Genomic DNA, 17,152 nt, shown 5'->3' on the forward strand with positions numbered 1-17,152 from the left:
TATAAATAAGCGAAAAAACCAGAGGAACATCTAACAGCCTTTCTGTGTGAAAGGATGGACATTTATTGAACTATAAAATTACTCCAAAAGGCAAGGCTTGATCTTTAATGTTGCAGCTCATTTCAAACATTCCTTTTAATGAATTCCACGTACAGCAATTTCCTAGAGGTATGAACACCCCAAATCTCCTCTCTAAATATAGGGAAGTTTGTAACAGGTTCAATTGGAGACATCAAAAACATTTTAAATAGACACCACAAGATGCATGAGTAGTTTAAAGGTCAAATTTATTAGGAGATTAAGAGATGTATTATACATGGACTATAAATACAGCACAGCTGACTTTATTCACAGTCAGACGCAGAGACAGCCAATGCCAACCTATTTTGTGGACACCCTTGTTCTTTTGTTCCAAGAAAAGTTTGCACCATAAGACTTGGATTTAGGTTTTGGAATCCTCTGCTCTTGAACATCATAGCTCCAGCCTAGGAAAAAACATGTAGAGAATTCTAAACAACACACATGCACCCAATAACAGAGCAAGTGCAACACAAACAATTGCAACGTCAAGCTTTTAAGAGCTAACAAAAAAGAAATAACCAACATATTTGATATACTATATGTAATTACTAGCTTATTCTTTTGAAAAAGGCAGAGAACAATAATCCTTTAAGACAGATATGCCTTAAATGTGACCTCCACCTGTTCTCAGGTTTGTCAGATCTCAGGCACTGTGTGTTCCAACTTTCGCCGCTCCTGCTGATAGACCAGCACCAACAGTTGACACATGAAGTCCTGTAATCTCATGCATCTACACCTCTCTTTCTGATGTCGGGCCAAGTTTTGAAAATATGCATGGTAGCAGAGTACCACAATGCCACAAGGAAGCCAGAAGGACAAGGAGGTGAGCTCGGGAGAATTTATTAAGCAGCCTTCTAATCAGAATCAGCTGCTCTGCAGACCAGGGACACTGCCAATTCTCCCATTGCTTAAAAAAAAAAATCAGATGAAATCAAAGGACACTAATCTCTTGAAGGGGGTTTCTCTCCCTGTAAACCTTATTCCAGTTGCACCCATCAGATTCAGCATATGGACTTGCATATGATGATAATACCGGGGTGGAACTGCTGACCACAGAAAAGAGATGGGGAGTCTCTTGCTGATAGATAGGGTTAAATGAAGGGCAGACAATCTTGATAACAGACTATTCAGATACTCAGCAAAAGTGTAACACAGCTAACCTCTGTCAGTGAGCAGGTTCTAAAGGCTACCAGAGAGTAGAAGGGAGGGACACTTCCTTCATTCTTATATACATCTTATGCATATAAACCTGGGCCGAAGGAATTCTGCATATGCTTTTTTTGTGCCCAAGTGTGTGTTCCGGACTGATGTTTCTGAGGTGGAGCTGAATATTTCAGAAGCAGTTTGCAATAAGCAAACTGTACTTCACATTTTAATCTAGGCATATTAGCGTATCTTTTTTTGAGCGATATTTTGCCATATATTCATCAAAACATTTCCACTCCTTTAATTTTTAATTCGACTGATTTCTTATTATAGCAGTTAATTTTGCCAAAATTAAATATTCATTTAGTTTACAAATCCATTCCTCCTCTGTGGGTATAGTTTGTGACTTCCACCTAGCAGCAATCACTATTTTAGCAGCTGTACGCATATAGAAAAAATATCACCCCCCCCCCCCGCACCATGGTATCTCTTTATCTATCAATCCAAGGAGATTGGTTTCTTGGTTATTGATATTTTCATCATCTTCTTTAGTTCTTCGTGTACTACTATCCAAAATTTCTAAATTTCCTCACATCTCCAACAGAGGTTGGATTTCAATTTGCATATCTTTGCCAACTTAACTGGCATTAAGTACCACTTATAGAACATCTTTACAAAATTTTCTTTAATTGTATGAGGCAGTAAATCGTATATCCTCTCGCCAGAGTTTCTCCCATTGCTCTAGATAGACATTTTATGTCCGAGATCCTGAGACCATTTAATCATCGTTTCTTTCACTTCTTCTTCCATCAATTCCCAGTCCAATAAAAGATTATATGTTTTGGACAACAATTTCTTGTTATTCTGTATCACTGTGATGTTAAATTTTGAATCCTCTTTTGCAAATCCTTTCTTTTGATCCAAACTGTCCCCACCGCAAGCCTTCAGGACAGGTCCGGGAACAGAAGGGAAGGCGCGCTGCGCTTCTCCTCTGTTCCCGGAGCTTGCGGTGAGGAGAAGGGCTTTTGTCCCCACCGCCAACATTCAGAACAGCATTCTGAATGTTGGCGGTGGGAAGGAAAACCCTCCTCCCACCGCAAGTCTTCAGGACAGGTCCGGGAACAGAGGGGAAGTGCGTTGCTCTTCAGAACAGCCATCTGAAGCCTGGCGCGGGGAGAAGGGCCTCCACCCCACCACCAGCCTTCGGAATGAGGTCCGAGGACAGTGGGGAAGATGCACTGCGCTTCCCCGCTGTCCCCAGAGATTTCCCTATGGGCTTTCGTCTTGTGAAGGAAGCCCATAGGGAAATTCGTCTGGCGAAGCACCTCGAAAAATGGAAAACTCATCTTGCGAGGCACCACTGTATATGCAATTTTGAATTTCCTTTATGCACCCAGAATCTCTTCTGTACTGGGCCGAGGTAACAGCTATGTTTCCAGAGATCACCCAATTTTATAGGAGCAACTTCTCCGAGGGAAAAGTGGCACAGACCAGCTCCCTCTTATCCCTTAGCCTGGTTAATGTCCTGTCACGCCATGATCCCAGGGGAGCCCTCCTTCTCCCAGATAGGCAGGCATGAGCTTCTACTTGCCCTCCTGTGACTAAGCAGGGAGGAGCAAAAATGCTCTGCGCACACATACACAAAATAAAACCCTACAAATAGAAAAGGTGCTGAACTTCCAGTTTCAGTTAAAAATACCTTCAGCATAATTCTATTCTGGGATTCGTTTAAGGAAAGTTTATCCTGAAGCAAAAAAAATATGCTAAAAAGGAAGATATTAGACAGGCTTGGGTTTAGCACACTAGCCTTCATCCCTCTAGAGACAAGCTCAACTTTTGACTCTAGAATTTGAGAGTGAAAATGAGTTTAATGGCCCCTTGTTTCCTCGAGTGTTATAAACTAGCACATAATTTGGCATCTTTGCCAAGCAGCTCCAATCTCTGTGCTCAGGAGGCCTAGTTGTGGAATTAGTGAAACTTGTAGACCAAGATAAAGGTGCCCTGGCACCGGCAGAGGGAAAACCTTGTCCCTCGCCCGCATTACACTGGGCTGTAGGCCAACACTCTTGGTTCTTCACGTTAGCGAGCAGAGTACTAAGTTTCTTGTCAAATATTTGCAGGAAATGAGATAGATAAAAGGGTTTCATTTTTTGTGCCAACACTTAAGGAGCTGCAAATGCTTACAAGTCCTCCTCCTCAGAAAGCCCTCAGACTATGCTAGGGAAAACTGACACATCTGAAGTGTGTTTTATTTCCGTTAAGAAGACGGCTAGTTGAACACTTTCAGCCTTATATAAATAGAGCCAGATAATAATAATAATAATCTAAAGATGGGTTTTTAAGAAGTGGTTTGATAACCGCCTCTTTGAGCGGGTCTGGGAAGGCTCCCTCACAGAGAGAAGCATTCAGCACCCCGCAAAGCTCATCGCCCAGCCCTTCCTGGCTAGCTTTTATAAGCCAGGATGGGCAAGGATCAAGGAGACAGGTGGTTGGTTTCATGCGTCCAAGCAGCCTGTCCACATCCTCAGAGGTAACAGATTGGAATTGATCCCATGCAACTTGACTAGACAGGCTCGGTATCGGAAGCCAGCTTCCCAGTTTGCAAAACTGTAAGGATGTGTGCCCCGCACTGACTTGTGAGCCACATCAAACTATTGTGCTTTAAGCCACAGGGCTTAAGCCAGTCCTTTAAAAAAGATGAGTCTGTATGCAAATGCATATTGTAATTATTTTTCCAAATTCAAATTTCTCACAGTAGCAAAGAATGTGGCTTGGGACAGCAAAAGTCAGGAAACAAGGCAATCCCTGAGTCAGGCATGAGCATTCAAGGCTGGGTGCCGCTCACCACCTGGCCCAGGGAGGGATCTGATGGCCTCTATAAAGGACTGCTGCCGCTGCTGGGCAGAGAGGGCTCCATTTTGTTTTTTGTTTAAATTGTTGTTGTTTTTACCTATGTCATTTTAAACTGTGATATTAATGCTGTATTCTTAGTTTTAGATTTTGCTTTATATGGAAATTGTTTCCCATTTGGCTGTGTATTTTTTTGATGTGGTTTATTTATTGTTTATGACTTGTAATTATGTAAATCTTGTTATGCTGTAAGCTGCCTTGAGCATCGTTTTTTTAACTGTGGAAAGGCGGCATGCAAATAAAAAATGATGATGATGATGATGATGATGATGATGATGATGGAGAAACCTGCCAGGGATAGTTGTGGAGCACAACCGGGCAGAGCACTTGGTGGGTAGGAGAACAATGGATTCCTCTTTCCCATTAAGCGGCAGAAGCAGCCAGTGTGCCACCAAAGCACTACATGGAGTGTGGTCTGCACATACCGTTTTTTTCAGCGAAGGCTATAGCAGCTTCTTTCGTAGAAAAGGTCATCAACACATTGGACAGAGGATCCGCGCTGCAAAATATCAATGTTTAGTTATTTCTTTGCTTACATCATTTTAAATACCACTCCCCATCACAAAATTTATATGAAAACTTATCCCAAGGTCACAAAATGGGGAAACAGACCCTTTCACTGAGGACATGGTTGCATCATTATTAAAACGGTGTTTTGGCATGCAACATACAGATGCTTGCAGAATATTCAGTTATCTTCTTTAGAGATGCTGAACTAACTTGCTAACTTTATATGCAAAGACTGATTGTGAACATGATTGTTTTTTACCATGCCTTTTAAACACAGAATTGAACATAATTCTGTGGAGATGCCGCCGCATGCTACTGTCATACAAACATACACCAACTCATTTTGGAGGTCACTCAGTATCAAATTAGGTGGAGAAGGAAATCGAAGGTATTTTCCAGCCCCTTGTAGTCTGCCTTGGGCGACAGCAATTTAAATATGTTACTGAACATATTTAGGGCAGCAGAGTGAGCTCCATTATCAGTGTCACTGCAACACACACTTATTGTAACTGTTGCTGAAATTTAAGTTCATTGAATTGCTAAGATCTCTTCTCAAATGTGCAGTGAAAGATCCTCCAAAATCTAATTTCAGAATAAATCTGCTCCCAAAATAATACTTAGTTGTTGTTGTTGTTGTTGTTGTTGTTTTACTACATTCCTATCCCACCTTTCCTCTAAGGTGCGCATGATGGCATACATGCTCCCCTATCCCCATGTTATCCTCCCAACAACACAACCCTGTGAGGCAGGTTAAGCCAAGAGATTGCGACTGGCTCAAATTCACCTGATGGGTACATAGCTCAGTGGGGATTGGAAATCTGGTCTCCCAACGAGCATTGCAAATATAATGCTTCGTGTGTTTTATTTAAATAATTTCAATACATTATCTTGGTAATCTTTCAGTCCCTCAATACAGTGGATCATGAGTATTGTGCTCATATTACAGATGGGGAAATTAAGGCTGAGAGCTAATGCCATGCCTCTGTACTTGAAAGTTTCTAACTTGCTTGCTTTGAGAGGAGGCAAAAGAAAGCCCTCTTGATGCACAGGCAGTTCTGCGTTAGCAGAAACTGAGCATGGACCTTGGAATTAGAATCTTGTCTCTCGATGTCCCATTTAAGCAGTAACACCAGTGGCAGCCAGAAGATCTGCAACAGCCTGTCTACCAAGCCTCACTGCAATATCAGCTGATGGATTCTTCGGAGATGGTGAAGACAGACAGACAGATGAGAGAATGTAGATTCAAAAGGTCAGAGAATAAAGCTCCATAGCACTTAACAGCCTACCAGCTATGGAACTTGCCAGCTATTTTATACTTACGAAGATGCCCAGCCCATCAGTGGGTTTTCCCAGCGCTCCCTTGTGTCAAATTCTATCTTCCATTTTTTTGTATTGTTAACACCAGCTTGCATGGCATTACGGGCTGGAACAAAAATGTGAACTTTTCTGGTTTTGATATGCTCCTCTGGTACACCTGTTAAAGGTGAAATGTCCTGGGGGGGGGGGGAGAGAAAAAAGAAGAATAAACAGGTTACTTTCCTCTTCTTAAAATATGTCATTTCCATCCAGAGAAATGATACGAACAATCCAGAAGAAAGAGGCTTATCACTTCTGGGTTGGATTTAACCAACTGCTCCCACTAGTGCAGACCCGTGCAAGGACTTTTGGTAGTGTTAAATCCAACCCAGAAGTGATAAACCTCTTTCTTCTAGACTGTTCTATCCATTGCCCTTAGTGTTACATGTAATTCCTCCCTCTGAATTAAACTAACCTGCAAGTAAACACACTCTTTTGAGACTCTCTTTGCTCTCTGTAGAGTCTTGTTTGAATCCCAATAGAAGTGGATGAGACGTTTAGACATTGGGGGTTGCAGAGACGGATTTGAATGGGCTGCTGTAAACCTATTTTCCTGTGGCTGTCAGTGCTGAGCATCTTGTTTTGGACTAGCTGTACCAACCTCGGTCATTGCTGCTTGGTAGCAAGTGGTGTATGGGCAGGTGTGGAAGGATATGGTTTCAACCTGACGAGTCAGAAATTCCAAACTAGGTTGAGGCAAGTATTTGGGCAAGATTACTTGAAAACATTGACTTCATAGACAGTTTTGGATGCCATACTGAGGCTTCTGAATACTTTGATAAAGCAGTTATGAACTGTAACACAATCTGGTTGAAATCTAAAGACTTGCAAGTGCACTCAAAGATTTCCAGATCTACACCAGGGTTCTCTCTCCTCCTCCAAATGCAGTTTCCCGTGCAGCATCAGAGGCTATTTCAAAGGCTCCCCAACTTTCAGGAGTGTCTTTTGGGGCTGTGAAGGGGTTTGCAATAGCAGCAGAAACATTCAAACAGCCTGCAGTGTTCATATAACCCTTTTGGATCCTAAGCATTGCTGGAAGAAATTAACCAGTTTAAAATATAATCTGTCTTGTTGCTACAAAGCAGCATTGCAGAAAAGAGGGTGCCTCCCATGTTACTTTTTATTAGTAAAAATTTGTTTTTTTAAAAAATAAATGCTGAGTTATTATTATTATTCAGGTTTTTAAAAAGGCACATAATGGGAACCTGAAAAGTCAGTGTAACCAGTGTTAGAAAGCTAGGTGCGGAATGGCTCCTAAACCAAGGGTGCAGTCACCAAAACGGAATGTCTAATTGCCATTTTGAGCCAAACAGCTTGAAAAATGTATTTTTCAATACAACTTTTTGGTTCCTGAAACATGTTCTGATTGTGCAGATAAAATATCACAGATAAAATTCTACAGGATGTGTTGCCAGTGTGTGCAAACAGTCAAGATCCAAGGAGGCATGCATGGGTCACAAGTGGCCACTAGCCAGGTGTAAAATGTGCCTGGCGAATTTTGAACGCTGCTAGGAACTTACTGTAGGCAATAGTGTCATTGTATGCATTCTGTTAAGGTTTGAGAGGGGAAAGGCAGTGAGAAAACTGGATTGATAGAATGATGGTGTGGAAAGAGAGGGTTTGGCTGTATGATGCAAGGAGCGGGCCAAATTTAACCAACAGGAAGGTATCCATCTCAAGCCCTTTGTGTTACCTGCTCCCCGCCCTTTATTCAATTATGTGTGAGATCCTGCGGGACAGAGAACTGTCTCTTTACACTGGTGCGGTAGTATTATATCCATCTCAAGCTCTTGTGACTGGGTCAGGCTATGAAAGTAAACTTTACGGAAAGCCTCCCAGCAGTTCTCTATAATTTGCACAGCAATCCTAGTCCTTTAACAGCTGTTGACAAAAAAAAAAGTGTGGATCATCAAATACTTCCTGCAGAAGCCACCACATTAAGCTAGCAGAAGTAACTCAAAACTGCCGCCTACTTAGATTCTTGCATGGACAATGCCAATGGGAGAGGCTTGGACTGTCTTCCGCTGCCTTTCTCCAGGAACAAAAGGCTGATCTGGTACAGGTCCAACTGCAGGCAGACAGAACTAATCCAAACCAGTGATGACATGACTTAAATTTGAGGAGGCAAACAAGTCTAAATAGCACATTGGGATTTTTAAAATAAGCCTCCAGCTACCAACTTCAGAGTCTCTTCTGTCACAGAGTTTAAAAGCTCTTCATATTCTCACCAGACCATCCTTAGAAAGAAAGAAAACAGGAGGCCCGTCTTCTATCCCCTTCCTCCCCTTTTTTTGCTTCACTTTATAAAATAAACTCAGAGAGATCAGTCACAACTGCCAAGTGTGAAATGTTTGTCTTGCATTTAGAACCAAGGAGGGGGGGGGGGGAACCCCACAGGAAATTACAACAACGGCACAAAAGCTGAGCTCAGACTACCTAAAGCAAACTGTCAAAATATTTTAACAATTTAATCATAAATGTTTTCTTTGAGTGCAAGTAGTGTTTATGTTGAATACCAGTCTAGTCATAATATGAAGACACACCAATTATTAGTCAAAATGTTGCAACACACAAAACTACATTCTCTCCTGACAGATTGGCATTTGATGGCTAAAAAAAGAAATATCTGAAAAGTTGTTTGGTTGGGCAACCAATTGTCAGGCTTCACACAACGTGTTTTACCTGCAGAAAAAAATAAGGCGAGGCTTGATTGTTCCAACATGTCTGTTTATAGAAATCAACTAGCAATAATACATCCGCTTTCATATTAACATATCCTTGGGATTAGGACATATTAAAAAAAAGAAGGCGGGGGGAATCCTTTATAGGTCACCGACTAAAAGGAATCCAGTTCTCATTAACTTCCAAAAGGTGAGGCATTTTTTTAAAAAACCAAACAAACATGAAAAACGAAGTAGAAGATATTAAGGAAGAATAAAAATGCAAAACTCATTTTTACTGGTTTGAGGGTGTGTCACATATATTCAAATGATACGATTCAAGTCTCTCTTTTTGTTAGAGAGACAGAGATGGGGTGGTGTGTTTGTACACAAGAGGGTTTTGGGTTTTTTTTAACAACCAAGTGGCACATAAATTTTATGAAATAAGAAAAAATGCTCTTTACAACAAAGCTTATAGGAGGCTTCAGCATGAGCTGCCCAGCTCTTTGGGAAAAAGGCAGAAGATCAACGGAAGACAAGGAAGGCACGAGCAAAAGCACACTATTTGGGTTGCCTGGAGGCAACAAGTATTTTGGATGGAAAAGCGAGAGCCAGAAAGAATACCCCGATCTCCTCCACCAAGTGCGACAGCTCAGTGCGCAGGGTATATGCATGGTCTTAAGTGAGAGAGATCCTGGGTTTTGGTCTCTCGGCTTTTCTTTGCCCTTTCAAGCAGCACAAAGCCATCAAGAGTGGTTGCTGACTACATCACACTGGGCCAACATCAAGGAAGCAATCTCTTCCCTTCCTCACACCCTCAGCATAGTTTCCATTTCTCCTACTGACCATCTATGTTGGGAGCTCAGCTGTTGGGGAAGACAACATGGCCCTTGCCCTTGCAAGCACATGTTGGGAGTTTGCTGGCTCCAGGGGTGCCCTACTACAACCTGCAAGCTTGCTTCTGGGTCCTCTGCATCAGGTATGAGGAACCTTTGGCCCTCCAGATGTTGCTGGACTGTAATGCCCAGCAGCCTGAGCAAGCGTGGCCAAGGATGATGGCAGTTGCAGTTCAGCAGCATCTAGAGGGCCAGAGGTACCCCATAGCTGTTCTACATGCTCATCAAGTAAGGGAGCACTGTTCAGTGTTACTTATAACTGCAGAGCAGGTGGGGGAGACGATCATCTGCAGCCATATTTTGCACATCTATTTCCCTACCCCAGTAATATTGAATTATTTAAAGAATCAAAGAGAGAGTTGCAGGGGCTATATGGCGGAGCCCTGGCAGCCATGTTTGGCACATGTGAAAAGGGGCTGTACCATCTCTAGAATGGACCAGGATGCCCCTTGTGTATAGAGGACCAGTGTGCATGAAGAGCCCCATGACCACTGAACACACAGATGGCAGCAGCACAGGGGACACACACATGACTACTGAGGGCACTGGCAGAGGCAGCATAAAGCACCCCACAACCACCACCCCTTAATTTATTTCCAATGTAAAAATGCAGCATCCCAAAAAGTAACGCTGCCTATTTGTTTGCATTTATTTATTCTCTCGCGCACTTCTCCATGAAGCACTTCTTTTATCGCTCTGTGGTTTTTCATACCATATACAGTGGTACCTCGGATTAAATACTTAATTCGTTCCGGAGGTCCGTTCTTAACCTGAAACTGTTCTTAACCTGAAGCACCACTTTAGCTAATGGGGCCTCCTGCTGCTGCTGCGCTGCCGGAGCACGATTTCTGTTGTCATCCTGAAGCAAAGTTCTTAACCTGAAGCACTATTTCTGGGTTAGTGGAGTCTGTAACCTGAAGCGTATGTAACCCGAGGTACCACTGTACAAGAGGTGGTAGCCAACTAAGTCATGCTCAATCCACTGAAACAAGCGAACTTAAGTGGATTGATTTCAATGAGTCTACTCTTGTGTATGTCTTAGCTAGCTATCACTCCAAAAAAAAAAAAAAAAAAAAAAAAAAATTCCCTAGTGTCAGAAACTCCCCAACCCCTTTTTTTGCAAAATCTATTTCTTTTGTGAGCGGTCAGCTATAGCTTTGCAAAATATGTTCTCCCTGCCAATCAGCTCCCACCTTCCCTATTTGCTAATATTTGTTCAAACTCACAGATGACTCCCAGCCCGCTTGCTGCCCCCCTGCACACACTATCGTATTTCCCTCTTTTTTTCCCATACCACCCAAAACACGTGCAAGGACTTCAGGACCACAACTGTTCCAGAAGTGTGAAAATGCATAGTCCTGATGTCCTTGTATCTTTTTTTTAAGAAGAAAAATTAAGTAATATTAGGGATGAGAGCCTGGCTCACATGGAACATAGCTCCTGGAGTTGTCTGGGTGGAATGCTTGCTTCACAGCTCACATTCCACTCATACTCTCTTTTCTACCGCCCCCTCCCCACAGTGTACCAGTGCTAAGCAAAATAAACTTGCTTCACTGCTTGCATTCTATTCAGCCAGTCCCACCTCCAAATGTATTTTGAGGCCAAGCCAATTGCTCACTTTTGTCCCGACTCCAGTGTTACCTCTCCCTTCTTTGCGCTTGCACAGAGGCTTCAACTCCTGTCTGCTCATCCCCAGAATCCTCCAAGGGTCCATGCAGCTCAGTTTCTCCCGATTTTTTGGCTCCCCCGATCTTGCCCCCCTCCTGCAACATTGTACGCTTTCCTCCCCAGTTCCACAAAACTAAATGATTTAGTTTGATATATCTCAACAGTTTCCCTAGGCTTGTTCCTGCATCCACCTCATTTGCATGTGGAGACACTAAGGAGCATGATAGTATTATAAGCTTACACACTCTCAAATTTGCAAAAAATAGCAGGTTTTTAAGGAATTTTCTGTGTTAGCTTCTGCAGTACACAAATCATGGCTGCTTATTTTTTTTTTTTGCAAACACATGCAGGTAGGGGAATCCTCCCACAAAGTGTGTCATATTTTTTAAGATACTTGAACAGGTAAATCTCTGTTTTACATTGTCAGATATAAGTGAGAAGATACGATTATACGTGACTCACCATCTCTATGGGAAAAGCATGCCATGGAGGCCTCCTGTTTACCATGGTTGCTAAACATGCATTGGTCTTTAGACTACCACTATACCAGGTGATCTTCCCAGGTGCTTTCCTCACGTCAAAAGTGAAAGTACAATCCTGGTACACATGGCGCTTTGGATTATAATCTGTGGGTTGTAGCCAACAGTGGCTTCATGCTAGCAGAAAGTGCTTGTCCATGGCTAGTCTCCATTCTTTTCTTCTTCAACCCTCTGTACCAAAATCCCACATGCTACTCCAGAGAGTCACCCAGCTCTTAACAGCAGGCCTGTGGGGAGCAGGAAACTGCAGTGGGTAGATCGGAATTGATATTCTTGCACAAGCAGAAGTGTTTTCTATTAGAATTAGGTCACCACTGAATGCAATCACATTTCTGTCCTTTATATTCTCATAAGACATAGTAATCATAACTTTTCTCCTTCCCCAGTTCTGAGCAACAGCGAATCGTCCCCTGCCACCCCAAAGAACATCTCTTGTTGGTCCTGAGTACATGGAAGATGTGCTCTAGATAGAGGCCAACTGCTGTCTGCAGTAGCCGGACTTGCAAAAGAAGCCAAGGGAACTCTGGAGAGGAATCTCCTTCGCGACTCGGTGGCGGAGGATAGAATCCAGTCTCTCCTCTCCCCAGAAATCGATGGGGAAAGTAGGTCACAAGAAGGGGATATTTCTACTGAAAAGCAGCACATCAGAGATGAGGACTTCTTCACTACTGGAAGTTAAACAACTAAAGAAAGCTATGCTATGTCCTAGGTGCACAGCATCAAGTCTCTCTTTGCCTCACTCCCATCCAGTCAATCCACTGCAGGGCCTTTTCTGTAGTTATTTTAAAACTAGTGTATAGCTTTACAATAGGACTATGCTGCCCTTGGAAGATTTGTTATGCTTAAAAATTACTTCTAATGAAGAAAAAGGTCTAGTCTAACGTGAAAAAGTCAAGCCGTAGATACCATGGTATTTGACTGGCTGCAACTAAAGAGAAAAAAAAAACCCTTTAGTGGTGGCAAGGGATTTATCCTTCTGAAAGCCTCTTTTTCAGAGCAAGAAGAAAAACAGGGCCTGCTTTAATAATTTAAAATAGCTGCATGATGCTGCTAGCTCGTTGTACTTTTGATTCATTACAGCCAAAGTTTCCATGCCTTCTGGGAATACAGCAATTGTTTATTGATATCTCCCCTCCCCTCTCCCCACATACACACTCCTCCCTCCCCTAGTTTAAAGCTGGCAATTGAACAGACAGTTGTTTAGGACAATGAGTTTCTGGATTGTGAAGCCCTGAGTTGTCCTGACACAGAATTGCTGTTTTTGCTTGCACTAGACATGTAAGGTACTGTAGCATTGCTGAGCTGTTGCCAAAGATATGGAATAAAGGCTTGGCATCTCACATACTTGACACCTAAAGAGCACAGAAGCTCTAAAATTCCTATTCCCTGTAGGCGCACTCTCAGTCTAGACAAACTGATTTCTCACACTTTGAAAATGCATTACAACACTCTATTGTGATCATTTCATCCACACAGCTTCAGCTACTGACAGAAGAACCTGTCCTTTTAGCGACATTTCAATGGGCTAAAGCTCCCGCTTCAAGACGCCATTAAAAACAATATAATACTTGAAAAGAACTAAGTCCAACTCTCTACTGTGTCTCCAGCGCTTTGTTCCGAGTTCAAGTTCTCAGTGAAAACTACCTGTGAACCAACTTTCTGAAACAAAGATGTTGGGAAAGAGTTGGGTTTCTTAATTTATTTTTTAAAAAATACCTTTTTATACATTTAGCAGTATTGTGCTTAACAATTCCAAGCTTTCTGTGTCCATTCATTTTCAAATGCTGACAGCAGAGCACCTGTGGGATTTCTTTGATATTATGTAGGGGTGTGTGTGTGTGTATCTTCAAAATATAGAAAACAAAAAACTGGTGCTTTGCATATATAATGAACTAGAATCCTGTTTGGCATGGCAGATGATTCTTTCCATTTTGAAGCAGGTTTTCAGGTGGAGTGATATAAGAGAGGCGCTTTTAAGAACAGGGAACAAAGAGAGGAATTTTAATAATGAAATACCTCATAACACAACTGTAAAACAACAACAACAGGAAACCAATTTCTAGGGTTCTAACCTTTAATTTTCACTCAAAGCAGAAGAAGTGGGCTACTTTTAAATTAGATCACTCCCTCCAAAATCATGGAAGAAGTTTCATCTTTAGTGTTCTGCTTCATTTCTGAGAGTAATTGTATTACTTCAGCCACCTTGTTATGGGGAAAATTAGTAATGTAAGCTTCTAGACAATGATATGGCCACAGAGAAGAAACAATAGAAAACCCACCCTCCTACCCCCACAACCTTTGGGCATCAGCAGTTTTTGTTTCACAAAATCAGGAACATATAACAATTTCACATTTGCATAACGACAGAGCACACAAATATGACCACCAGAGATTGTACAGAACCCATGAGAGCAAATATCTACTGTTTAACATTTTCCTCCTCTCTAAATAAAAGGAAGCCGGGAACAAGCAATGGGAAGTTGATGTCAAAATGCAGAAAACCTCCCAGCAAGCTTCCAGCAGCCACCCAAGATTCAGAGCCTTGCTAGTTGCCCTCTTTTCAATGCCAGAATTTCACACATTTCAATGACCATTATGACTTCAAAGAATCAAATTTTCATCATTGTCCATCATCTGCCGGTTGATTTGTATAAAAGGGTTCTTCTGCATGCACTCCAGACAAAAGCCCCCTAACTTCCATTATATCAAGTTTAAAAGTTCTGTTTGTGACAGTTGTGTCTGTGGTAAATTAGGGTAACACTGAAGGAGTGCAGCTGCTCTGCAGGAGCCTCCTTTCTGGCACCATTTCACTTAAATAAAAAACTGAATAATTAGCCTCTGCCTTTATTAAACCACACTGGACTTAGTAATTACTTCCGGTTGCCCAACCTACTTAACCTCCACAGTTTATACTATTTTATATATAAAGATAGGGACTGAAGAGATGGTTATCACTACTTTAGATAAGTTTAGACAAATTTGCTAGCATGCCTCATATTTTAAATAGACCACTAAGATGTTGCAACGGAGTTGGTTAAAACAGACTGTGCCAGGACAAGCACTGGAAGTTTAAAAACAAAATTCAAGAGCATGGAGTTGAAAAACATACGACTGGGACAACTACAGTGTCTGCCTCCATGATACTGCTCCTGAAAATTGTTTGTGTGGCTTTTTGAGGGTGAAACTGTTTCATTTCTCAATGCTTTTCCCTATTGTCTTCTGGGATGAGGTTTGAGGAAGGGAAGTCTACAGAATAAACACTTAACATGAGCAGGTATGTAACTAATTGATTCAAACAGTACAAGCAGTGGAGAAGCGCATTAGCCTTCAAGAAATTACTTACTATACCCAAACGCTTGTCTTTTTGCTACATAAACATTCATACAGTAATTCTGGGTTGATTCCCACATGGAGGGCAGCTGTGGTTTTTCTCCATTTGATCCCTTCTGTCTATCTCCCAATAGGGAATCTTTGGGAGAAATGTCAGCATGCTGTACAAAGATATTGTTAGCAGTGGTTTCCATAAATACTGTGGTGGAAAAAATTCTGTCAATCACTAACATTGCTGCTGGCCTGGTTACTGTATCTATGTATAACCCAGCTCATGCTTGTATTTCCCCACAGGCACCTGGAGATGACCAGGAGGGAACGAAACACCAAGCTTTCATGCATCACTGGGCACTGATCTGCCCAGAAATAGCATCCTACCTGAACCATTTGCAATGTAATGGCTTCCCTGCCACACAAAAGTACTGAAGGAACAGCATCAAGGAAGGGGTGAATATTAAAGAGCAATTCACACAAACAAGCTCTACCACAGTTCCTACTCATAGTTTTCATATTCACAACAATCTAGTCCAAGCCTCACCCATATATGCATTAAACCACAAACGTGCACAAATGAGAATGCAAAATATGGCTGAAGATTTGCTATCAACTTACTTCTCCTTTGCCTATCCCGTGTTCACTAGAGGGGCAAAATATTAGAGACCTGAGATCCCATCTTGATGACAACCCAACAAGAGTTGTCACTGAATTTTCCCTAAAGAAAAAACAGCAGTAGGAACCAAAGAAAGCAAAAACAGAATTTCTGACAGAGGGGATCAGCCCCCCATTTTCAGGGACGATTTGCAAATTACTTCCTTCCCCCTTTTTGTGAATACCTATGGTGTTTCAATAATGCATCATAAAAGCATAACACACTAGGGCTTATTCACACTTCCTCTGGCCCCACTGCTTTCTCCCAGGAAAAACAGCTCTTTGCTCTTTAATGCTCAATTTCAGGTATCCAAGAGATGTCACTTGATCTGAGATTGAAGAGATGTGTCTGTAGGCTCTTTGGTTTTAGCCATACTATCAGTAAGAACAATCTATAAGCTTAACAACCCAGCCTGACACCATCACAGGCATTAGTAGCATTAAAAAAATTTTGAGGGAGAGGGACTATCAAACCAAGACTACCTTACTTCTCTTTTGCTTGTTTCATATAACAAATTAGTGAAACAGTAATGTTTGCTTTTGTGTCCCTCGTTGTCTTCTCCCTCCCCTGCAACTATAACAAAAACAGAGAAAAAGTATAAGCCCTGGTAACCCCTGAAATATTTGGTGCTTAAGAGATTTCTTTAAAAATAAAAAAATCACCACTGCTGTATTTATCCACAGGTACACTAAGATCCTGCCAACAAATATTTCTAACTACCTGTGCACATTAAACCCTTCCATACAATTTCATCAAGAGAATGAGGTGTTTGGAAATTGTGAGTTATACCCCTACCTCAGAAAGAAAGGAACAAAACTGCTTGCTCTGCAGGCAGACACCCAAATTTTTCATCCACTCCAAACACACACACAGGCTTTAAGTATATGCATTGCTGTGCTTGAGTTTTTCAGACAAAACACAAGAAAACCAGCAGCGAGGTTCAACACAAAAGGAACTGTCAGACTAGACATGCAGGCAAAAAGATAGATTTCTGAATTTTCATCTTCCCAAAAAGAAGCACCATGCTACACAAACCTGAGAAAGGCCAATCATGAGCAATTTCCCACCAAATATGCTCAGTTGCAGATTCTGGCAGTTTGCCACTGCTACCTTGCTGCTGCCATTCTGTGCCACAATGAGCATTATTTTCTGCTTTAAAAATCAGGGAATAATGGTTAAAAAAGAAGAAACTATGACTATAGAGCAGCTAAGGGGAGTTGCACAGGATTTCTTTTGACTCCACTGTATAGCATACCATTTACACTGTTGATCAAAAACACAGCTATCAATGGCCTCCACAAAGCTGACAGTGAATCATAGAACTGTAGAATAGGAAGGGGGTCTGGGGGTCATCTAGTCCAACCCCCTGCAATAATATTCTCTATCATTCTCATAACTTATATTGTC

The 17,152-nt window shown here is 41.8% G+C and overlaps 1 protein-coding gene across 2 annotated transcripts in view; it reads right to left on the reverse strand.

Moving 5' to 3' along the window:
* Positions 1 to 270: 270 nt before the first annotated feature.
* The window catches only part of NDUFS4 (NADH:ubiquinone oxidoreductase subunit S4), a 45,013-nt gene continuing 28,131 nt past the window's right edge, over positions 271 to 17,152 (reverse strand). For both annotated transcript variants that reach the window (XM_083703738.1, XM_083703739.1), the window contains exons 3-5: positions 5,968 to 6,140; positions 4,563 to 4,636; positions 271 to 485 (exon numbers count right to left, since the gene is read on the reverse strand). In XM_083703738.1, coding sequence (XP_083559864.1) covers positions 382 to 485; positions 4,563 to 4,636; positions 5,968 to 6,140 — 351 coding nt within the window. In that variant the 3' untranslated portion in view covers positions 271 to 381. The remainder of the gene's footprint in view (positions 486 to 4,562; positions 4,637 to 5,967; positions 6,141 to 17,152) is intronic.

The sequence above is a fragment of the Podarcis gaigeae genome (assembly GCF_964106915.1).
Source record: "Podarcis gaigeae genome assembly, chromosome: 11".
Lineage (NCBI taxonomy): Eukaryota > Metazoa > Chordata > Lepidosauria > Squamata > Lacertidae > Podarcis > Podarcis gaigeae.